General features: G+C 34.7%; 2 protein-coding genes across 7 annotated transcripts; one reads left to right on the top strand and one right to left on the bottom strand.

Moving 5' to 3' along the window:
• The first annotated feature begins 4,713 nt into the window (after nt 1-4,713).
• Nucleotides 4,714-21,092, top strand: LOC140841194 (exportin-T). 5 transcript variants are annotated; one of them, XM_073208449.1, is made up of 15 exons: nt 4,714-6,908; nt 7,029-7,118; nt 7,196-7,285; nt 7,465-7,560; nt 7,844-7,903; nt 8,395-8,457; nt 8,528-8,623; nt 9,295-9,462; nt 9,692-9,865; nt 9,993-10,058; nt 10,130-10,228; nt 19,540-19,686; nt 20,190-20,371; nt 20,473-20,522; nt 20,614-21,092. In XM_073208449.1, the coding sequence occupies exons 1-13, from the start codon at nt 5,178-5,180 to the stop codon at nt 20,277-20,279; spliced, it is 2,970 nt and encodes a 989-aa protein (XP_073064550.1). In that variant the 5' UTR covers nt 4,714-5,177; the 3' UTR covers nt 20,280-20,371; nt 20,473-20,522; nt 20,614-21,092. The 5 variants fall into 5 exon arrangements, with proteins under 5 accessions (XP_073064550.1, XP_073064551.1, XP_073064548.1 ...); XM_073208450.1 differs by having other exon boundaries at nt 20,622-21,092; XM_073208447.1 differs by having other exon boundaries at nt 20,190-20,522.
• Nucleotides 13,211-16,767, bottom strand: LOC140841193 (uncharacterized). 2 transcript variants are annotated; one of them, XM_073208446.1, is made up of 5 exons: nt 16,713-16,767; nt 15,134-16,074; nt 14,230-15,039; nt 14,031-14,149; nt 13,211-13,927 (listed from the first exon to the last, which is right to left on the bottom strand). In XM_073208446.1, the coding sequence occupies exons 2-5, from the start codon at nt 15,258-15,260 to the stop codon at nt 13,430-13,432; spliced, it is 1,554 nt and encodes a 517-aa protein (XP_073064547.1). In that variant the 5' UTR covers nt 15,261-16,074; nt 16,713-16,767; the 3' UTR covers nt 13,211-13,429. The 2 variants fall into 2 exon arrangements, with proteins under 2 accessions (XP_073064547.1, XP_073064545.1); XM_073208444.1 differs by lacking the exon at nt 16,713-16,767 and having other exon boundaries at nt 15,134-16,182.
• Nucleotides 21,093-25,404: the final 4,312 nt, after the last annotated feature.

Here is a 25,404-nt window from a genome sequence, read left to right on the forward strand (position 1 = left end):
ATTTTTAGGACTTGCTCCAGGAACTCGGAGTATTAATCAAGCTTAAATTGTAAGTTACCAGGTGAGGAAATTACTATTCATTTTTCTATTAAAGCCTTTGGCATTTGGCCTGGAAATTTCAATAGCATATATTTAATGCTCAAATATCATCCTCAGTTCATTTCAATTACTGATATATTTTCTTAATGGACAACGTGGCTTCGGTCCGGAAAATGAGTCCAATGAACAACGGGTCAAAAGTCCCGGGTATATGGTTCATCTGAACAACGCGCACCGAATATTTCGGTCCGGAGAATGGTTCACCTGGCTCGTAAAAAGTTCTCAATTAGAGCCACCAATGTTAATTTATGGAATTTTCATTTATCTATTATTTCATTGCATATCATTCATAATATCTAAATTGTATATGCCTATTATTTCATGTATAATTATGATGAAGTGTTATTTAAAAGCCATATACTAATTTAAACTCACTAAGTCCTCAAAGACTTAACCCTCTGTTTCTTTTCGTCTATTGTAATTTCCAGACACAGGAACCCCCGAATTGGAACAAGAAGAAAATAACTGAAGCTGAAATAAGAGCATTTGAAAGTTGGGATGATCTGTTTATAAATGAATGTTAAACTTCCGCTGTACATATGAATGTTAAACTTCCGCTGTAAAATAATTGTACATATTTGAAATAAGAATGTAAATATTTGTAGATAATCTTTAAATTATAGTAAAAAATATTTAAATTTTTATCTACAATATCTTTCTAATAATAATAATGGTAAAAATAAAAATAGAAGTTAAATAAAGAAAGATTGAAGGTAAATGTGGCACTTAGTAAGGGAATCATTATGAATTCCTAAACCGGGCACCACAGTGACTGTGGTCATATGCCCGTTTATTTTTGTCAAAGAATCTTAAACTTTTGGTGTCCCCGAGGAAAAAACATGATTGTGGTTCTTCACCACTTGGTCTTGTCTCTGCAAGATGTTTTTTTTTCTGACATAAGTCTGAAGCCCTTGTCAAATTCTGGCTTTTTCTGATTTGACACTCTTGAAAAATCAGTTTTGACTATCTTCCTACATGAGTCATGTTGCAGAATTTCCGACGAGTTTCTTTACTCCCCGACAGCTTGCTATTATAGAAAAGATTTCTTTTCATTTCAAATAAATCTTCTGCTAAACTTGTTGTTTTTCCTTCATAGTATTTAACAAGAATGATCCGTTGTAGCCTACCCGAAACTTCTGCATTTAGGGCAAGCTTATTATACCCGTTTTGAACATTTCAAGGTGTTCCCTCAAATGCCTCTGCATTTTTATGATGACGTTGATATCACCGATGTCGATCTCTTGTTAAAAAATCTGCAAGAATATTTTCATGAGATTTAATAATCACAATATAAAAAATATAGTTTGACATAATGCTTACCATCTTAATAATCTGGCTTTCTCGAGTTTAGATTCTATTCTATTCTTCAAGAAAACTTTTACCTTTGTGTTATCAAATTTTAACGTAAATTTTTTTGCAAGTAAAAATAATGGTCATTTTTCAAAAGCTTTTTTTACTGCATAAAACTATTTTTCGTTGATATACCATCTTATGACTTCTGCATCTGAGAAAAGTCCACTGCAATATCTGCATGGTTGTTCTCCATCTGGTGTGAGCTTGGTGAAAAAGGTCATCCACCAATGATCACTGACATCTGTATATAATACCAGATCATCTTCATCCTGGGGAATAACCATTTTCGGAAGATTTTTACAAATCTCCTTGAGTTGGCTTAGTCCACGGGTTTGTTCTTTCTTCCATATAAATTTCACATTTTTTTTGTAATGGACTGAACATTTTCCTGTGTTTTGCTAGGTTTTTAATAAATATCCCAGCAAAATTAACAACTCCTAGAAAACCATGAGTTTGTTTATTTTCTTTTAGCTCGTTTGTAAAATTTTGCACCTTTTCTACTACGTAATCCTGCAAAATTATTTCAGACTCATCGATTTCTATTCCGAGGAATTCAATCTTTCTTGTGGCAATGACTACTTTCTTTTCAGATAAACTAGTCCTTCTTCCTTGCAAACTTTAGAGAAAATCTCTAAATGGTTGATATGTTCCTTCATATTTTTAGACGCAATTAAAACATCGTCAATATAGATAAACATAAATTTGAAATAATATTTAAATAGATTATCCATTTTGCTTTGAAATATTTGAGATGAATTAGCCTATCCCATTGGTAATACTTCCCAGATATAGTGTCAATGTGGTGTGGAGAAATATGCAAATTTCTTGCTTTCTTCCTGCATCTGAATCTGATAAAAAACCAGATTTACAATCAAATTTAGAGAATATATTTGCATTGCGTATGCAACTAATTAGATGTTCTCTACTATGTATAAAATACATATCAAACTCCAGAATCTTATTAATTTATTGATAATTAATAACTAGTCTGATTTTGTTTTTTTGTTTTTATCTCACCATGATTTTTTACAAGAAATCCTGGGCTGCTATATGGTGAAATTCATGCTTTGATCAAAACAATGTCCAGATGTTCCTTGATTATAATTTGCATATCTCTTTGGTTAACTATGTTCATCGAGATAGCTTGCATTAGACAAATTCATATTCTTTACCTTCCTTAATTTTAAGGCAAGCTTTGAGTTGATTTTTATTCTACCATGCAAAAGGATCTTCATTGTAATTTTTTTTATCCTTCTCTTGACATTTTCTAATCATACCATTGATTCAAACTCTACCTCATTCTGTTGTAGAGCTATCTTGAGGCATTCAATTTTTTTGTAATTGGAGCTTCTTATCCGTTCTTAGTTGGAGTATTGTTTCTCTAAACCTGCTAGAATCATTCATTTTTTTGGTTCAAAAGTTTTTCTTCGTCATCACGCTTGCAGGAAAACTGAATTGACAATTTTCTGTAAAATGCCTCTTTTAGTCTCTGGACTATGATTTTGTGATCACAAAGAGTTGTGAACACTAAGCGTCTAGTCTCATTTTCTTGCATGTAGGACATAAACATTTGTAGGAAATTATTTCTGAACAGAATGTCAGCTCATGTATCATGAAAATAAATTGGAGGTGTTTTTACTTTATACCAAGGTTTTTGTCCAGCACCTCCAATCACGATTTCTGTTATTTTAATCCTTTTACATAAGATTAAAATCCTTTTAGAGAAATATCTTCCAGCAATCTTAGGTAAATCTTCTTCCAAATTATTTGGAAAAACTCCTCTTTTTGTTGTACAGATTCCACCGACTGAATCAATATAAGCAGCAAAATATTATGTCTTATATTATTCGTATAACATTCTTACTAGAATATATATCGAGAATAAACTTGTGTTCATTGAGTTTTTCACATTTTATCTTCAGCCATAAACTTCGTCTAAATGTGATCTTACAACTTCTGCATCAAATATGTTATTTCCAAAATTCTTCTAAGTATTGTCATCGTCTAAATGTGATCTTACAACTTCTGCATTTTTTGTAATTATAAATTTGGAACAATAGAATATCTATATGATAAGTGACAAATGTAATTATTATCAATTTTTTTTTAAAAAAAATTAATCTAGATTCTAGACATTCAATTATAAGCGATACAATAACACAAATATGTAGAAACCTAATACTTAAATTTGAGCTAATTGCTGGTTTGAATCGAAACGGGGAGAATATCATACCAAATCTTGATCATCAAGTTTAAAACAGATAATCTTCAAAGATCGGAATTGGATTGGACCGACTTGACTTGAATGTTATTTATAAATATGTATATATACATATTTGTAAATAGTTTAATTTTATAATAAATATAAAAATAATCAATATAATTTTTGTAACCTATAATTTAGTCGGGCCTTTATTTTTTTACATGACATGGTATGAAATTTTTTTGTTATTATTTTATCTCGAACTAGATATTTTGTTTTATTCAAGATGACAATATTATTTAGAGTGGGTCTCATATTAGACCGTCTCACGGATCTTAATTTGTGAGACGGGTCAACCCTACTCATATTCACAATAAAAAGTAATACTCTTAGCATAAAAAGTAATACTTTTCATGGATGACCCAAATAAGAGATCCGTCTCACAAATACGATCCGTGAGACCGTCTTACACAAGTTTTTGCCTATTATTTATAGATATGACAATGTGTCGAGTTTGAGTAAGATTTCATATCTTTCACCCAATCTCTATTTATTATATTCATCATCATCCTCACCGGGTATTCAATTTCCTTTCATCCACATACTTATTGTAGGATTGAATATTATATCATACCCAAATATTCAATTACAACATATCAATGTATTTTCTCAAATTTGAATTATTTCGAGTAAGTTAAAAATATTTACTAAATTATTGAGAAAAAAAGCAAAAAAATATATTAAAATTAACAAATTAAATATTATAGAAAAAATAACAAAATATTAAGAGTAATTTATTATAACAACATTATCCAACAAAAATAACATCAATTATATACTAATAATTTCTTTTATATCACTCAACTAATATCATTCAACAAAAACATATCAGAATAACGTCGTAATCGAAAAATCACACACACATATTAATTTAATCAGGTATTCGGGTAGATTATAATTCAGATTCAATTTGACCCTCACGGTCTTCGTACTCGATTATCTATTTATTTAATCGCGGTAAAACAATCTCTTGTATACATCCTTGCTAATTTTTGTGTGTGTGTGGGGGATTGATAAGAATGAAAAATATGAGCTATTGAGGCGCCTCCACCCCCTGTCCTCCTTTTTATGCACACAGTTATGAAACCCATTGATCTATGTGACTCCCTCTTTATATACGGACACACCTCAACATTTTACTTGCATTCATCAACGAGACCTGACGCTGAGAAACCCTAAGCACCAATTTGTTATCGTCGGACAAACTGAAGCTTTTCGATTTCTACTGCATGCTGTTGTAGCGCTCGCCAAATCTCAGCTTTGTCAGTTTGTTTCTATTTGGGTTTTACGGAGATTTTGTGTATTCGATCAGATTCCATTCGAATGAAACTTTAGTGAAGGAGCGGGGAATTGATTGTCTTCTTTTTGTCCATTGTTCAATTTCGGTGAATTGCGCAACCAAGAGAGTGTTTGGAGTAATTCTGTTTTTCGTTTTGGTAGGGTTTAGGGTTTTGGGATTGTGATGGATGACCTGGAAAAGGCAATTTTGATATGTTTTGATGAATCCGGTGGGGTTGATTCGGTGCTAAAATCACAAGCTATTGCCTTTATTCAGCAAATTAAGGAGACCCCATCAATTTGTAGCATATGTATGGAGAAACTGTGTTTCTCTAAGCTGGTTCAAGTTCAGTTTTGGTGTTTGCAGTGCCTCGATGAGGTGCTTCAGATTAAATATTCATCCATGAGCCCTGAGGAGAAGTCTTTCATTAGAAAATCTGTGTTTTCAATGGCATGTTATGAGACTGTCAATGGCGATGGTAATAATCATGTGAGAGTATTAGACGGGCCGGCCTTTGTAAAGAATAAGCTGGCTCAGGTTTTCGTGACATTAATTTACTTTGAGTACCCGTTAATTTGGCCATCTGTTTTTATTGATTTCTTGCCAAATTTAAGTAAAGGAACTGTGGTCATTGATATGTTTTGTCGCGTTTTGACTGCTCTGGACGATGAAATAATAAGTTTTGACTATCCACGCAGTGGTGAAGAGGTGGTGGTGTCGGGAAGGATCAAGGACGCAATGAGGGCTCAATGCGTGCCCCAGATTGTAGGGGCCTGGTATGATATTGTTTCCATGTATAAAAATATGGACACTGAGTTGTGTGCAAGTGTTTTGGATTCAATGAGGGGGTATGTTTTGTGGATTGATATTGGATTGATTGCAAACGATACATTTACCCGATTATTGTTTGAATTAATGTTGGTTGATGGATTGCCGGATCAGCTACGTGCTTCTGCTGCTGGTGTTGTTCTTGCGGTTGTTTCAAAAAGGATGGATCCCAAACCAAAGCTTGCCCTTCTTCAGAGCCTTCAAATATCAAGGGTTTTTGGATTAGTAGCAGATGATACTGACTTGGAGTTCATGTCCAGTTTAGCTTCTTTGCTCACGGGATATGCCTCTGAGGTTTTAGAATGTTTTAAACACTTGACCACCGAGGATGGCAAGGAGCTCTCGTCGGATCTCCTGAATGGGGTTTTACCCTCAGTTTTTCATGTCATGCAGAATTGTGAAGTTGATTCGGCTTTCAGCATTGTGCAGTTTCTCTCATGTTATGTTGGTACAATGAAGAGCCATTCAACATTGACAGAGACACAGCTGCTTCACCTGGGAAAGATCTTGGAAGTGATCCGGTCATTGATTCAGTTTGATCCCATGTATCGTAATAATCTGAACATATTGGACAAGATTGGGAGGGAAGAAGAAGATAGGATGGTGGAGTTTCGGAAGGATATATTTGTATTGCTTCGCAATATAGGTCGTGTTGCACCTGATGTAACCCATATGTTTATCAGAAACTCATTGGATCGAGCTGTTTCATCCTCTGAGGATAGAAACACTGAAGAAGTGGAAGCAGCTCTTTCTTTGTTTTATGCACTTGGAGAATCATTAAATGATGATGCACTGAGAACTGGCAATGGTGTACTAGGAGAATTGGTCCCGATGCTTTTATCGACAAGATTTCCATGCCATTCTAATAGGCTTGTTGCACTGGTGTATTTGGAGACGATAACAAGATATATGAAGTTTGTGCAGGAGAACAGTCAATATATTCTGATGGTATTGGGCGCCTTTCTCGATGAGAGAGGTATACACCATCCAAATGTCAATGTGAGTCGAAGAGCGAGCTATCTTTTCATGAGGTGTGTGAAATTGCTTAAAGCAAAGCTTGTACCTTACATTGAGACAATCTTGCAGGTATAAATAATTCATAAATTTTTCTGCAGTTTTTGGATATTTGTCACTGAAAATTGGAATACAACTGCCATTGTATGCTAATCTTTTTGGTTTATCTAATTTATTCATATTAAACTTCAGAGTCTACAGGACACCGTGGCCCAATTTACAAGACTGAACAATTCATCGAAGCCATCCTCAGGGGCTGAAGATGGAAGCCATATCTATGAGGTAATTTTGGAATCTGTGTTTTAACAATAATTTGCATAACCAAGAGTTAATTTTTCTGTACTTATTGATTTCTGCAGGCAATAGGTTTGTTGATTGGGATGGAAAATGTATCTCCAGAGAAGCAATTGGAATATCTTTCTTCACTGCTTACTCCACTTTGTCAGCAGGTCAAGTTTTTTTTTTTTTTGCATGTATTGACGTTTTTTAAACTGTCTCTAGCTTCGCTTCCCTTGTCCTCGTGTAGAAATGATTTTGGTGTTGAATTTACTCTCATCTGTAAGACCGGCAATCACATTGTAAGTTTTGGATAAAAATGACTAAGCTGAAAATCTGGGTGCTTGTTTAGGTTGACGTCGTCCTCTCCAATGCCAAATCCGAGGAATCTCTTTCATATGTAGGAAGCATCCAGCAAATAATTATAGCAATTAATGCTATTAGCAAGGTATATCTTGTCCTTCCATGCTTACAATCATACACTGTGCGCTTTAGCTGGGATTTTTTCTTTCCATGTTTGTCATTTCAGAATCTTGTCATTTATTTGGTGAAACACAAGAAGCCGAGCAATATTATGAGATGGATAAGGATTTTGTTTTATTGTCATTAGTTGTTTTTATTGGACAGTAAGTAAATAGTGTGTTGATACTGGTAGTTTCCTATTGTTCTTTTGTTTTCATTTTACCATTGTTCATTTGCATTCATAGACACTTGGCTTTTGTCTGATTCAGGGATTTAGTGAGCGTCTCGTTACTGCAAGTCGCCCGGCTGTCGGTCTCATGTTCAAACAGGTTAGTGCAAGTCTTGACTCTGTCGAATTATGGATTATTAAGTTTCTTTAAGTAGTATTCTTGTTGGTCACCATCAGTTTACTCCTTTGTTTTTATCATTCTATTTAGTTACTCGATGCAGTCAATTCAAGTTTGAATCATCAGCAATTAGACTTGGTCCCCCCTCATCCACTTGCACACACACAGCCCAGATACCATGCTTCCCCCACAAATTACTTGTGCATCTTCTTTAGATTCTTTGAGCTTATTTTTATGGATAACAATTACATACCTCTGCACAAAACAAAGAATGCTAGATAATGTTTCTGTCCAGTGGTTCATATGAAATTTGGATAAAACGGTGAATCTGACTTGAGCTCACCATCTTTGTTAAATATTCATAGTACTTGATATTTTGTCTTAGTCTTTCTTATTACTTTCACAAGCTCTTCTTTTCTTTTCTTTTTTTTTTGTGGAAAAAAAAACAGAATTTACCTTTTTTTTTTGCACAGACATTGGATATTCTTCTACAAGTACTTGTCGTCTTCCCAAAAGTTGAACCTGTGCGGTGTAAGGTAAGAATTCAGGGTTTTCTCTTAATAATTAAATAAAATATATCGTCTAATGGAGCTCTCCCTTTTACAGGTTACATCTTTCATTCACCGTATGGTGGACACTCTAGGAGTTTCTGTATTCCCTTATCTTCCAAAGGCACTGGAACAGTTGCTTCCAGAAAGTGAGGTATATAGACGACTTTCTTTTTTTGTCACACTGTCATTTAAATCTATCTTAACTCTTGTTCAATTTAATTTTACACTTTAATCATTTGTTGGTGATTGAACTGATATAGCAATTAAGCAGATTGAGGGCGTCTTTACTCTTCATATTGTTACTGGCTACAACTTTTTTATCCCTTTTTTCTTCACTCCGACGAATCTTGTTTTGTTTTGACTCTGGACAAAACATCATCGGTGTTGAAAGTGTCTTATGATTCTTTTTTTTTTTATTGATAATGCTTTGTAATCTGTATAAGTGTTTATTGAAATACCTTGTAAGGATGGAAGAGTATGCCATTGCTTGCACTATATGTCCTGTTATTATGCCTATGGTCGAGGCTTTCTAATTCCTAACTTATTATGTTAACATATTATCAACTAGGGTATGGAGATGTAGGCGTAGTTTTATATTGTGTATATTAGGATAGTTTCTTAATACTATTTATCAGGTGCCTCTTGACTTGTGGAGATTAGGAGTGGGTGGGTGGACTTCAATAGTTACTCTCATTTATTAGTGATTGTCACAACATGAACATACCCTATAGCAATTTCAAGTGTTTTCTACTTATCAGCTACTCTTTCTTCCGTAGTTTGTATTAGAAAGTTGAGGGTTGATTTTCTAATGACAATGTGCAGCCAAGGGAACTGGTGGGTTTTTTGGTATTGCTTAATCAGCTCATCTGCAAATTTAATATCGGGGTTCATGGCATATTGGAAGAAGTTTACCCTGTTATTGCTGGCAGGGCATTCAATATTCTCCCCAGGACTGATGTTTTATCAGGATCTGGTGGTGGATGTACTGAGGTATGTGAAGTTTTTGGGTATTCCCTTCAGCTGTTTAATTGACAAATTGACTCTTTTCAACTGAACTTAGCCGTAAGAACCAAGAAATTTTGGGGATACTAGTGCGGATATACGTCATGAAATATAATATGTAGATTATCTGATTATGATATTTGAGATGCTTATCTAGTCATGCCTTTTGTAGTTTTATTTTTTTGTATCTCGAGCTTGATGATTACTCGATTTTCAGGAAATCCGTGAATTGCAAGATCTTCAGAGAACCTTTTTTACATTCCTGCATGTGATTGCTATGCATGATCTTTCATCAGTTTTTCTCTCTCCAAATAGTAGAGGATACTTGGATTTGATGATGCAGTTGCTGTTATACACATGCTGTAATCATAAGGATATTCTGATAAAAAAGGTGTGTTTGCTATATTTTTCACATCCTCAAAATCTTACGAATTTTTTGATTTGAGATTTGCTACTAAATCATGTGGTATTTGGAAAGTCGGAGACGTGGTAAAATCTCAAATTTTCACATGATACAGGCATGTGTTCAGATAATTGTCAGGCTAATCAAAGATTGGTGTACTGGTTCTTATGACAAACAGAAGGTATCTTACTGTCAGGGTACCATTTCAGCAGTGATGGTTTTTCAGAGTACTAAGGAAAAACTACTTTTCAGGTACCTGGTTTCCAGAGTTTCATAATTGAGGCCTTTGCAACAAATTGCTGCCTGCTGAGTGTGCTTGATAAATCCTTCGAGTTTCGCGATGCAAATACTGTAAGTTCATGGCTGATATTTATAATAAATTGTTTGCACTTTATATGGCAATAACTTGCATTATTGTGTGTTTCCTGCATAAACTAGATATCTTTTTGAAAAAGTATAAAATTGCATTAAGATATGGTTTTATGCTAAGTTTTTCTTTTATTGGTAATCTTTGAATTTAGAACACTAATTTTGAATGTTAATGGTGATCTCTGATTGGATGGGACTGAGTTTGAATTTTTGAATTAGAGGAATTTCTTTTGCCATGCGGCTACATAAAACATATCTGATTTGTTATTTTGACCAACTTTTTATCCTGTTTAATTGCCTTGCCTATATCTATCATAAGTGATTCAGCATATCATTACATATGTGGTGCTCTGTTTTGATGATACATTGATCCCTGTAAACCAGATATTGGAAGATAATTGTCCAAATTAATAACTGTATGTACGTGCTAGTTGATTGGGAATTAGTGTTGGCTAATTACACCGAAGCGAAGATGATCACGATGATGACATAACACCAAAATGCAGAATAAAATTATCAATAAAAACATAAAGATTTTCGTATAAGCTACGTCTACGGAGCTGCTGCAAATCTTTATCAGAAGAAATATTACAAGTGTATACAAAACTCAATCTCTCACAATCCCATCTTCGATTATAATCGAGAAAATATTTTCTCTAATTCACACAAGAGAATACACAACACTCAAGGAAAAACCATTTTTTTATTTGCTCTCTCTATTTAAGGATACTTTGAGAAGATGGGAAGCTTCAACTGAGATGGAGGGAGATCTATTTATAGAGGTTCCCGTGCATGTGAAAATCAAATACAGCTGCTAGCTACCACCAACCATATTTGACAATTGTGTCGCATTTGAAAAGTATTCAAAACACCTTGGTCCACCTCATCTAACATTCCTCCCAATTGAAGACTTGATTTCAATTATGTCTTCATACCATTAATGAAGCAACTCATATATCCTCATTTATACTTGCAGTCCAACTGAAATTGAACACAACTGCAGTTTGTCAATGGTTATGGTCTTTGTGAGCATATGGGCTGGATTTTTACTTCCAGGAACCTTCTCAAACATCAAGACTCCATCTTCAGTACTAACATGATGAAATGGTACCAAACCTGTATATGTTTTGTCCTGGCATGAAAAACAAGATTTTTTGCTAAATAAATAGCACTCTGGTAGTCAAAATGTAACGTGTTACCTTCAAACTTCTGACCCAATTCTTCCAGAAAGGATATTAACCATATCATCTCCTTGATATTCTCTGTAACTGCAACGTACTCAGCTTCAGTAGTCGAAATCTAAACTATCTTTTGCAATTTAGACACTCAGCTTACTACTGTATCACCTAATGTGAACACGTACCGAGTGTTACTTTTTCTTCCATCCAAGTCACCACCCATATCGGTTTCGACAAAACCTTGTAAGCCCAAATTTGACCTTATGAAGTATAAAGATAAACTAGCAGTACCTTTCAAGTACCTGAGAATCCATTTAACTGTTTTCCAGTGTTGTTTTCCCGGATTGCTCATAAACTTGCTCACAACTCCCACTTCATGTGCTATGTCTGGTCTTGTGCATACCATTGCATACATGAGGCTTCCGACAACAGAAGTATAAGGAACTTTGTTCATATAAGCCCGCTCCTGCTCCGTCGATGGTGATTGTGTTTTGACTAGTTTAAAATGACTAGCCAAATGAGCACTCATAGGTTTAGCTTCGTCTATGTTAAATCTGCTAATCACCTTATTCACGTAATCTTCTTGAGATAACTTCAAGATTCCATTGACACTATCTGTTAAGGTCTTAATTCCCAAGATTTGCTTTGCAGCACCCAAATCCTTCATAACTAATTTTTTTGATAACTCTTTCTTGAGTTTATCAATCTCCTCCAGTCTCCAGATAAGCTTCTGATATCAACATATCATTTACATATAGTAGTAGAATGATATAAGAACCATCTGACTTTTTCACGTAACAACAGTGATCAGCCTGACACCTCAGGAAACCATTATTACTCATGAATCCATTAAACTTCTTGTACCACTGTCTTGGAGTTTGTTTGAGACCGTACAAGCTCTTCTGAAGTTTGCACACCATTTTTTCTGTTCCCCGTAATTCAAAGCCCTATGACTGCATCATATAAATTTCATCTAGTTCACCATGAAGAAATGTTGTCTTTACATCTAACAGCTTCAGATGTAAATCTTCTTTTGCCACTAATCCGAGTACAGTCCTAATAGCGCTTAACTCAACCATTGAAAAGAAAATCTTAGTGTAGGCAATGCCTTCTTTTTGTTGGAAACCTTGTACAACAAGTCTTGCCTTGTACTGCTTGCTACCATCATGTTCTTCATTTAACCAGTGTTAATAACATCAACCCAGAATGATTTCGGTAATCCAAAGTGCAATCTCATGCTCCTAGCACGTTCATTCAGGGTCTTGTTCATTCTTTCAGCTACGCCATTCCGTTGAGGTGAATCAGGAATGGTTTGCTCCATATTGATCCCGTTCTGTGCACAATATTTCTTGAACTCATCATCTTCGTATTCACCACCATTATCAGATCGTAAGCACTTTACCTTCAAGTTGGTCTCATTCTCAACCATGACTTTCCTTCTTTGAAAGGTCTCATAAGCATCAGATTTATTTTCAGAAATTAAACCCAAACTTTCCGGCTCGAATTGTCCATAAATGTGACATGATATATTGAGTCTCGAGATGTCATATGTCACAGAAGATGGTACTCATACATCAGTATGAACCAAGTCCAACTTTGCTGCTTTCGGTTTTCTATCACTTTTTGAAAAACTCACATTTTTCTGCTTTACAAAGATACAACTTTCATAAAGCTTGTGTTAAACAATCTTTAATTCTGGTACGTTTGATACAAGCATCTTCATTCCCCTCTCACTCATATGCCCAAGCTTACATGTCATAGGCTTGAGTTAGCTCTAGCACATAGTTGTCAATCGCGCGTAGCGCCCTGTAGCGCCGAGGTTGCCCGTGGCTATAGCGCATAGCGAAGCGCGTAGCGAGGGCTATTTGAAAGTGAAGCGCCACAGGCATATAAATATATAATATATAGCATATACTAACATCAATTCAATGTTTCATTGTTAAATAACAAATATACAAGTTCAAAACATATAAAACCTCAATTCTAAAACTAGAAAAAATATAATTTAAAATTCATCTTCATCTTCTTCATCAAGATCGAGACCATCTTCTTCATTTGAAATTGCATAACGTTCGGCGTCATTCTCTTCTTCACTTTCTTCATCAAAGTCATATTCATCATCATCTATAAAATTAAGTGTGGAAGATGTTTCTATTGGCCTTTTCCCTCTAGACTTAGATGTGGCCGCCTTCGAGCTTCCTGTAGATGTAGGGGTCGCCTTCGAGGCCCCTTTGGATTTCCTCAATGTATAAGGAGCTTCATCTACTCCAACAATATCTGCAACATCTTGCCAAGTCAAATCATCACCATCATGAACAAAGTCAGGCTCTTCATCCTCCGGTCTCCCTAGCAGCCATTCATTGCCATCATCCACTTCAGTCAATATGATAGGATCGATGGTATCACGACTATCGTATCTACGCCTCAGAGCTCTGTTGTATTTGATGAACACCAAATCATTCAGGCGTTTTTGCTCCAATCTATTCTTTTTCTTGGAATGAAGCTGCATTAATTTATATATGTTTATCAAGGCACGTGGCACGAGAACAAATTCTTAAAACTTCACAGTAATAGAAAATAAAAATTTTAATATTATAAAAACTTACATGTTCAAACACACTCCAATTGCGCTCGCAACCAGAGGAGCTACAAGTGAGACTGAGTATCTTTTGGGCAAGTTTTTGCAACTTTGGGACACCAGCTCCATATGAGTTCCACCATGCAGCTAGTCAATAACAATAGTTATATTAATATTTCTCATTTAATTTATTTCAAAAAAAATAAAGAAAAACTTGATTTTCATACCTGGTGATACAACCTTTCTCATTTCGATTGCAACTTCCTTCCCAAAAAGACCTTCGGCTTGTTTGTATTTTAACAACTCTGTATGTATTTTTCTCTCCGTCTCAGCATCAGAAGTCAACCTACTGATTGCATTGTACAACCCCGTAACTACTTCTTCATCTTGTTCTATCTCAGAATTTGAGTAAAAGAACTGAGGGTTCAAGAAATAACCCGCTGCATGCAAATCTTGATGGAGTTGCAACTGCCACCTATTGTCGATTATCTCAAAAACCTCTTTGTACCTATCTTCGTTATTACCAAAGGCTTTTGCTATTTTCTCCTTAGCCCTATCCATTGCCTCGTATATATAACCCATGGCAGGCTTCTTTTCCCCATCCACCAACCGAAGTACCTCCAATAATGGGCCACCAACTTTCATAGCATAAATGATAGAATTCCAAAACGAAGGCATCAAAATAATTTTCTGTGCTTGCTTACCAGTCTGTTCCTTCGCAAATTTGCTTTTACTCCAATTTTCTGAAGTAAACATCTTTCTCAAATGTTGCTTATGCTGCTGAAAGCTTCTCATAGTCAAGAAAGCGGTGGCAAAACGAGTTTTAGCTGGCCTGATAAGGTCTCTTTGGCCGGTGAACTCTCTCATCATGTTCAACAACATAGTTCGGTTGTAAATATATCCGTTAACATTAATTGCCCGCTCAAGTGCCCTCTTCAAATCTGGCATTTTGAATATGTCCTCAAACATTAAATCCAAACAATGTGCTGCACACGGGGCCCAATACAAGTTTGGATATTTATCCATCAACTTCTTTCCTGTAAAGAACAAGAGAATAAAATGATAGTTAATGAAAATGAAACTAATCAACGAAAGTTAAAAGACGTAACTTAGTATATTAGATTTTCTAACCCGCATAAACATTATTTGATGCACTGTCGGTGACCACTTGAACAATATTATTCACCCCAACTTTTTGCACAAACTTGTCAAGCAACTCAAAACATCTTCTCACCCGTGTGAGAGTAGCTAGATGCATCAACTGATTCAATAAACATGCTGCCTTTTGGGGTATTCACCAAGAAATTGATAAGTGATCTACCCTTTCTATCTCTCCACCCATCAGCCATCAAAGTACAACCATTCTTTGCCATCTCCTCTTCATTTTGTTTCAAAATCAGCTTTGTATGGTTGATCTCCTCCTTTAAAAGTGGTTCTCTCACCTCATGGTAACCAGGTGGTTTCATCCCAGGACCATATTGTCCAATAGCTTCGATCATTGGCTTGAAGCTGTCATATTTGACCGCATTGAATGCGATCCCCGCATCATACATCCACCTTGCAAATTTTTGAACTGCATCAGACCTCAACTTTTTCTGAACTTCATTAAATTGAGGTGCTTTACCACCTTGATTCTTTGCGTCTAGCTTAAAGTAAGCATTTATAGGACCCAATGACCGTGGTTTTCTGGGCATTAACATTGACGAGTTGCCCGAGGTAGATGCCGACCGCTTTCCACGAGAGGATGGATCTACATGTGGATCAATATCATCTCCTTGCTCTTCTATATCAAAAACATCATGGAATCCATGACAGTTTTTTGGGCTAACTTTTCTTCGAAGTGATCTTTCATTTCTTGCTTAACACATGCTGGGGCTTTTGGACAAAGTTTTGTGTTTTTAAATCCTCCCGCAAGATGTTGTTTGAGCCTTGTTATCCCACCTTTTGTAACTTTTTGGCAAAAGTTGCATAATATTCCATCAGAAATCTTGTCTGGATTAACCATCCTCCCATAGTTCCATCCAATATCTTTTTTTCTCAATTCTTCTTGTAGATTTTCCATCTTATAAACTCTGAAATTAAGAAAAATAAAATTGATTATACATTGAGGAAATCCAATAAGCAAATAGCAGTAGGTTAGTAGCTAATATTCCAGAAATCCAATATTCCAATAAGCAAATGACATTAACTAATATTTCAGAAATAGAATCAATATTCATTTGCTACAGTAAGTACAAAGGCAATAACTAATATTCCAATAATCAAATGGCGGTAAGCCAGTAACTAATATTATAGAATCAAAGAGCTGCAAGCTTTTGGAACTTTCATAACCAGTTTAGAATAAGAGATATATATGACAATTGAAATGATGGTCAATACATCTTTATGCTAGCTGCATGCAAGCTTGTACAAATTTTATGATCCACGTAATACAAATGATGGTCAATATATTTAATAATACAAATGATTATTGATACATCTCTTTACCTTCAAATTTTTTCAGACGTAAATTGAAAAAATGTATTCCATTAAATAAATAAGCTCTTATATATAATTTGCTAGCTGGGAGTAAACTTTTAATAGACAATATAGTCTGGATTATCAACTTATAAGCACATAGAATTAATATGTTATAGAGATTGTTCATCTCAACAAGGTGTCCAAAAAAATAAAATATCAGAAGGAAAAAAAAAGAAGAGCAGAATATTACCGAAGTGCAGCGATGCAAAACAGTGTCCAGAAGTCCGGCGGCCGGCGGTCGGCGGTTGGCGGCCAGATGTACGGCGGTCGGCGGTGCAAGGCAAGATTTCTTGGGCGAGTTGTTGATGCTTGGAGGCGTGGAGAAGAGAAGAAGACGCGATGTAGAAACTCTGTAGGTTTGTGCATAATGGGCCTAAACATTTGAGCCACTTGGGCCTAAATAATTGAGCAACATGGGCCTAAAATTGGCAGTATCAAATGGGCCGAAAATTAATTGAAAAAACTGGCCACAGCCTTCTTCAACATAGCGCGCTATATCATCGCTACTGCAACGCCCAAATAGCGAGGAAAGCGACGATAGCGCTCGCTATTCGCAAGTGGCTTGTGCGTAGCCCCCTGTAGCGACGGGGCAACGTTACGCCTCGCTACACGCTATAGCGAGCGCTACAAGCGCTTTTAACAACTATGCTCTAGCATACATCGCTGTTAATGTATCTCTGCAACTGGAAGTCATATAAAGTTCCCAGTTTTATGTCCTCGAGCAACAATCATGCCTCCTTTACTCACTTTTCAGAAACCATCACCAAAGCTCACATTATGGCCTTCGTCATCGAGCTGTCCCACTGAGATCAGATTACGTGTAAATTTCGGTACATGCCTAGCTTTGTTAATTTTCCAGACAGATCCATTTGATATCTTCATCCGGACATCATCCATATCAACTATTTCTAAAGGCTTTCCAGCCATGAAAACTTTTGTGGAAAACCTTTCCGTAATCACCAGCGATGTAATTATCGAATATATCACGATTACTAGTGGTATGAAACAAAGCTCCTGAGTCCATAATCCGAGAATCAATATAGCATCATGTACTTCCTCAGTAACAACATTTGCATTATTTTTTGTTGATTTGCAATTCTTTTTCAAATGTCCAAGTTTCACAACTGCTCCAGCACTTCAAATTCTTTTCAAAAGTATTTTTGTCTTTTCTATTTCTTGACTTGGATCTATCGCGCCATCTGTTAGAACTTTTTTCGCCACTCCTGCTTCTTCTTCTGTTCTCGAGATTTAGAGCAGATCTTGATGATGTCCCTTCACTTTAATCCGAACTTCTTCGACAAGAATTTGATCATGACATCATTGAATTGTAGCTTTCTTTTGCCAACTGATGCTCGCATCGGTTCCCAATTATTTGGTAAAAGCACCAAAAGAATAAGTGCACGAATCTCATAATCGAAAATTATTTCAACCGATGTTAGCTGAGAAATAATCGTGCTGAATTCATTAACGTGCTTAGCCACCGAAACACATTTTCCCATTTTCAAGTTGAATAATTTTTTTATGAGATGTACTTTGTTCTTTGCTCGTAGAAGTCCGATAAAATGAACATCATCTCTTCTGTGGTTTGTGCCCCCGCCACGTTATGTGCCACGTTCTTCATTAAGGTCAATCGTATTACACCTAACACCTGCCAGTCAAGGAGCTCCCAATCATCATCCTCCATCTTTTTCGGCTTCTTTCCCGATAGAGATTGATGCAACTTCTCGCTATACATATAATTTCTAATCTGTAACCGCCAGAACTTCCGGTTCCGATTCATCATTTCCAGTCATCGCTTCTTTGGCCTTAGCAAAAAATCTAAAAAATCTTTTTCAGATCTGAAATATCATACAAAGTTGCAATCACATAGCATACTCATAATTCTGAGGAATTTTACAACAAGATTCTGATACCAGTTCTTGGTTAGGCCAAAGCGATAATGATCACAATGATAATATAGTACCAAAAATGTGGAATAAAATAATCAATAAGAACAAAAAGATTTAATTTGTTCATCCAATATAGACTACATCCACGGAGCTACTGCAAATCTTTATTGGAAGAAATATTACAAGTGCATACAACAAATACTCAATCTCTCAAAATCTTAACTCTGAGTATGACCGAAAATATATTTTCTCTACCTCACACGAGAGAACACTCAAGGAAATTATTTTATTTTTATTTGCTGTCTCTATTTAAGGATGCTTTGAGAAGATGTGATGCATAAACTGAGATGGATAGAGCTCCCCGTGTGTATGAAAACCAAATGCAGCTACCATATTTGACAGTTGTGTCACATTTGAAAAGTATTTAAAACACCTTGATCCGCCTGAACTAACAATTAGGCAACAATGGTTACTAAAGACAAACTTAGGAAAATAGCGATGATTGCATTCAATGGGTTTTAAACATGCGACCTTTTGGCATCGGTAGCATGTTGAAATCATCTTTCCCAATAGGTAAGCTCTTGGGAAAAGTGGTCTCGACACGATGGCATCTATTGTAGTTGAAATCTTTGTAATGGCTTGTATAATAGATTAATTATGTACTTTTGGTGTTAACAGATGACAAGTGGCATTCCAAATGGTGGTTAGTAGAATTGATTAAAAATTATGAAATGGTTAAGTTATTTTAGATTTTTTACATTTACTGCTAAATGTTACATTTTATTGTCGTTTGCTTCCATTTAGAATCTTGTCTGATTCTATTTTATCCATGAAATGTTCCTTGCTTGCTCATTGATATGTCAAGTAGATCTAGACTGTTCTGTTATCTTATAATGTTATTGGGCATAAGGTGAATTTAGAATCCAAGTGTGAGAGTTGTGTGCGAAAGTATATTGTAATTATTATTTTTTGGCAATCTTACTCTATGCTTGAACAGCTTAGTTGTTTGTGGGTAAAATGTATGTTGATTAACTGAATATCTTACTAATTTTATGTTGGCTTCTATGAACATTTTCGGCTACCTAATTTCACACCGACACCAATTATTCTTTTGGATTTCTTTGGCAGCTGGTCTTGTTTGGAGAACTTGTGTTGGCTCAAAAGGTCATGTATGAGACATTTGGCAACGATTTCATTGTTCATTTTGTTTCAAAAGGTTTATCAAATGTGCATTGCCCTCAAGACTTGGCTGAGCAGTACTACAAAAAGCTGCAGGTATAAATTTTCAATTCTTTGTACCATAGTTAAAACCCCACCGGGTTTGCACATAGTTAAAATGTTAGCCACTCGGAGTTTATATCCTGAAACAAGTCCTTTGATAAAGTGGCCTAACCTTCCCTTTACTTTAAGGCTTAAGGAGCCTTGAATATAGGGATAGCAAATCCAAATTTAAATACAAAAAATGGCAATTTATTTTTACTTCTAGACTAATAGCTGCTGTTTTATTCGTTTATATTTTGTACAATACATATTGAATTATATGTAATAGAATTATCTGGAAGTTCTTATATTTTTAAATATGATTGTCTTATGCCTATGCTTCTATGATACCTAATGTGCCTTTGCTATAGTTATAGTTATGCTTTATACAAATGTGATTCAGCTAAGAATTGATTTCTCGGTTGTTAACTAATTGAGGCTGTAAAATCACAACTATGGGTTGCTGCAATTATATTTTTAGACCCATCATCGGTTTCTTAATTTGTATATATTGTCAGGAAAACGATGTTAAGGAGTTGAAATCCTTCTACCAGTCACTCATTGAAAAGTTGAGACTCCAACAAAATGGCAGCTTGGTGTTCAGATAACCATATGATCATCTCTAAGCTCTAAGCTCCTTGTTCCGTCAATTTTGCAATGTTGTAACCAGTTGTGCTGTCCATTTTTACTTCATCTAAGGGTTCGTACCAGTTAGCTCGCACATGAATTTTTCGCAGTCAAATTATTTGCATGGACAGAGACCAAGCTTACGTTGGTGCCTTGATTTCCAAAAAAATGCAGGCTTCTTTCCTGTAAATACCATTTATTTGGCCTATAACGAACATGACAAGGTATGCATATAAGTAATGTTTTTCCATGGATGGTAGAATCTTAAAACAAAATTTTATCATTCAAGGTGATAACGAGTTTTCATGACGCAAGTGTAACAGGTGTAGTTATCTGGAATCTCATTCTTTTGAGAAAGAAATATCTACATGTTTCATTGCCGCTGCTGTGCGTTTAAAATAAGTTTCAGCGAGAATGGCCCCGTTAGTCCTCTTACAGCAATCTACCATAGTGTTATTTATCGACGCCATTAAGGACCTGCAAGGAAGCTATGATTATGCCAATTGCACTTCATAGTGATTGATATTTTTTTGTCCCTGGGATGTACAAATATTTTTGTCATGTGGTCGATTTTGTCGCTCTTTTTATTTTGATTTGATTTGATTTGATTTGTTTTCGAGCTGAGGGGACAAGTGTGGATAAGAGCAATTTTGTTGTGTTGAGAAAGGAAACTTGTTTTTATTTATCTTCAAACGTTTCCTGGAATGCAGTATTTTGTTGTTTATTTTGTGTTCCTGAGAAATTGGTCTTGTTCAGCCGGATTTGTCTATTCTATAGCGTCGCTATTAAGGTTCGATCTGTAGAGCGACTCTACGATGCTTCATATACTTTGAGATGGTTCGTTATTCTTAGCCCCATCCTTTGTTGCATGAATACTTTAAGAAATGGTTGCCGTTGGTGAATAAGTTTCACACACATTTGTGCGGGTCAATGCAATTCACTCCAGTTCGTTCAGCTATAAGGATTTGATTTTTATATAGAAATATTTGATACGGAGAGAGATTTAAATAATGAATTTGAAAAGAAGTTTATCATTATATTTACATAAATTAACAAATGAGCGTACTTAAAATGAATCTAAATCATAAGTTTAAAATTTATGGTTGCTCTCCGTTTTTATTTCATGGATGACGAAAATGATGAAGAAAAGTGACAAAAACTTGTATGAGACGGTCTTACGAGTTGTATTTTATGAGACATGTCTCTTATTTGGGTCATCCATGAAAAAATATTATTTTTTATGCTAAGAATATTGTTTGTTATTGTGAATATCGGTAAAGTTTACCCGTCTTACAGATAAAGATTTATGAGACCGTCTCACAAAAGACCTATTCATGAAAGGGATGGTCAGATCGATAATTAATGTACAGGTATATTAAAATCAATAATTATTTAGTAATAAATTTTTTTTTAAAAAAAACAAATCAATAGCTATTTATAAATGTTGTAATGTCATAATCGAATGAGTCGCACGGTTCTATCGGACTTCTGACTATATGTATGTTGGTGCTCAAGTCAACACACGTCCTGCTTTTGGTATTTGCACTTGTTACCAACCCATGACAGACATTTCACATGTTACGCTTGTTGTCGACATTTCTGATTTTGTTTTTTTTTTTTTTTCAACCGAAATTTAATTTTTATGCACAAATAACTTATGATTCGTGTCGGGTGCAACAAACGATACTGCTAGGAGAACGATTGACGGAGGTTATTTGGATTGTTATACAATTTAAAAGATTTGAATTACGTAGTTATCACGTATTAGTATCTTACAATGTTGTTTGAATTTTAAAAACATATAAAATTACTTAAATTGTGATATAGTTTGGTAATTCCTGCAATTCCACTTGTACAATTTAAATTATTTATGTGAACAACCTAAGTTTTTCAGTCCTTTTTATTTTGAAAAAAAAACGTAAAATAAATCCAAACAAGCCGAAATCTAATTTGCTAGTGTTTTCTCCGAAAATTACAACTGCATGTCTTCGAACCATCATCAGGTCTAAAAAAGAGGTAAGGGTATGATTTGTGTTTAGGAAAAAAAATTTATGTCCAAAATAGAGTGAAAAAAATACTTTATAGGTAAAAAATAATATTTTTATAAGTCAGGTTGGGTACCAGATTCGTATCATAAAATTGATTAGTGAGATAAACTCATAAAAAATTATTAAAAAAGTTGTAAATAATGGAAATATATTAAATATTGGACGGTTCATATATACTATGTATTTTTGGCGAGTCAAAGAATTTAATGATGTGCTTATTCATTTTAAATAATAACAAAATAATAATAAAAAAATTAAAAAAAAAACTAGGAAGCTGCTTTGTATCCAACTGTCACCTTTACGAGTAAACTCAGTTTTATTGTGAAAATTAGACTTTGGAAAATGTATTCCAATTTTCGAAGACAAATTAATGGACTTCAATTTCTATACGGTAGAAATATTTGCCGTCTGAATCTTTTTCTGGATTTTCCACTTCAAATTTAATATGTTCAAATAGTTTCTCAATTAATTAATCTAGTTTCTACTTCGTGAGATTTATAATTATTCCTCTTTCAGTTACGGTTAAAATATGCTATTTCAGTTGTATTGTCGTCGTTAACTACAATTTTTTGATAAAAATATAATCATCTAGCTCAGTAATTGAGATTATTTGAAAAAATAATTCTTAATATTAGGATATTGATCAGATCATTATACTTGTGTTGCTGTACTTTTTGAAAAAAAAAAGACAAAAACTTGTGTGAAACGGTCTCGCGGATCATATTTTGTGAGACATATATCTTATTTGGGTCATCCATGAAAAAATATTACTTTTTATGCTAAGATTATTATTTTTTATTGTGAATATCGGTAGAGTTGACCCGTCACACAAATAAAGATCCGTAAGACCGTCTCACAAGAGACATATTCTTTGAAAAATGACAAAAACTTGTGTGAGACGATATCACAGATCGTATTTTGTAAGAAAGATATTTTATTTGGGTCATCCATGAAAAAATATTATTTTTATGTTAAGAATATTACTTTTTATTGTGAATATCGGTAGAGTTGAGTAGTTGACCCGTCTCACAGATAAAGATTTGTGAGACCGTCTCACAAAAAACATACTTTTGAAAATTAAGATGTATCACTACAATCGACCATGACTTAAAAACAAACAGTCACTTGATCCTACACAATTATTCAAAAACAAGTGTCCGAGAAATATTTTGGATAAGCCCGACGAAAAATCTCTTTGAACCGTGAATCGAAATTTGAACCATACCTTTTTAATATATTTTAAGATATTATTTCTATTTCATTATGATAAATATAATTGATATTAATAGAAAAATTAAAATAACACTGAAATGCATCAATATTTAAATATTATATGAAAGTCGTTTTAACTGTCATGAATGTCGTAGAAATCACGAGAGTTATAATGAAAGGTGTGATATTGACATGAACTTTACCAATTTATTATTTTTACTGTATTAATCATTTTTTTTGGGTGAAGATAATTTTATTAAAATATGTTAATTGTCCCACATCGGTTGGATCAATAATCTGAGAGTTGTATATACGGGCTTGATAATCCTCCCTCCTTGAGCTAGCTTTTGGGGTTGAGTTAGATCCAAGTTCTAATCTTAACATGATATCAGAGCCCGGTTTCCACCGTTATGTATTGGACTGCCTATAATTAGGCCACCCGTTCTGTCCATAATTGGGTCATTTGTAAGCTCCAGATGTTCATTCCTAGGCGCAAGAGAGGTGTGTTAATTGTTCCACATCGGTTGGGTCAATAACCTGGGAGTTATATATATGAGCTTGGACAATCCTCCCCCTTTGAGCTATCTTTTGTGGTTGAGTTAGGTCCAAGTTCCAATCTTAACAAAACATAATAATTTTATACATGAATTACAAAAAATAATAGTTATATAGCAAAAATGTGGGGATCCGGACGCTAATCATCTTTTTAATCATGATTGGGACTAATTAATCAATTATAATAAACAGGGTCTAAATTTTTTTTTAAAATGCGGAAGGTAATGGAATCAACTCCTATACATATCAGTATAAAAGTATAAATCTGATACAATACACAAACATACACACTCAGGTTCAACAACTACTATCAAGTGTTTAAACCCTAGTTCTAGTCCAAGTCTGGTATCACCACTCTAATCTCGATCTGTCTTCACCTCTGTGACCCTGTGCCTGTCTCACCTGTTGTCATGTACACATACAAACAAGACAACAGCCGGATAACTCCGGTGAGATATAAATATTCCAGTATAAACAATGTATTAAATGCAATCATATAAAACATATATAAAAGCATAAACAAAAATCAAAACATGTATCTAATCTGACTACATGAATCAATGACTTGTGATCTACTCTTATCTTATCTCAAATCTAGGGATCCCAATCTAATTTAGACTTTGGTATTCTGTATCGAGTGTCTGAGATAGACGTCGATCTACATCTAAGGCTCTTCGATACACCGTAAGTCTAGAGTCTTATCGGTTCTGAGAAAGACTCGGCGGTTCTGCCCTAGCTAGGCTGTCTTCCCTAGACTTGGACTCTGACCCTGTTCTAAGTCAATACATTAACATATCAGTCTGATAATTTGTAAATATCAATGCAATAAAATAAAGTATGAGATTTAGGGAAACTCAAGTCAAACCTAACTCGAGTTGTGCAATCCCGAATCAACATTTATCTATACCTTTCTTGCTGTCGCTCGGATACAATCGAAGTCTCGATTCAAAGTCTGTCACTGTTCAATCTGGCAATGACAATATCAACATATTCTGTATCAATACTCTAGTCAAATCACAACATCTCTGTTTTATCAAATTCTGACAGTACAACAGTACAATCTTGTGATACTGATAATACTATATCAGTCTATACCAATTCCAATCATTTACAATCAACCATCATATAAATCTGATATCAATTCTAGTCAATTTCCTTCTGAAATTCATAACAATTCCATATTCAGTCCGTTTCTTAATCTGACTTCGATTCTACGTTGTCTAACATGTCAAGAATAACATATATGACGTGTGCTCAATTCTAACAACATCATAATTTCAAAACATGTCAA

The sequence above is a fragment of the Primulina eburnea genome, chromosome 9 (assembly GCF_022965805.1).
Source record: "Primulina eburnea isolate SZY01 chromosome 9, ASM2296580v1, whole genome shotgun sequence".
Taxonomy (NCBI): Eukaryota; Viridiplantae; Streptophyta; class Magnoliopsida; order Lamiales; family Gesneriaceae; genus Primulina; species Primulina eburnea.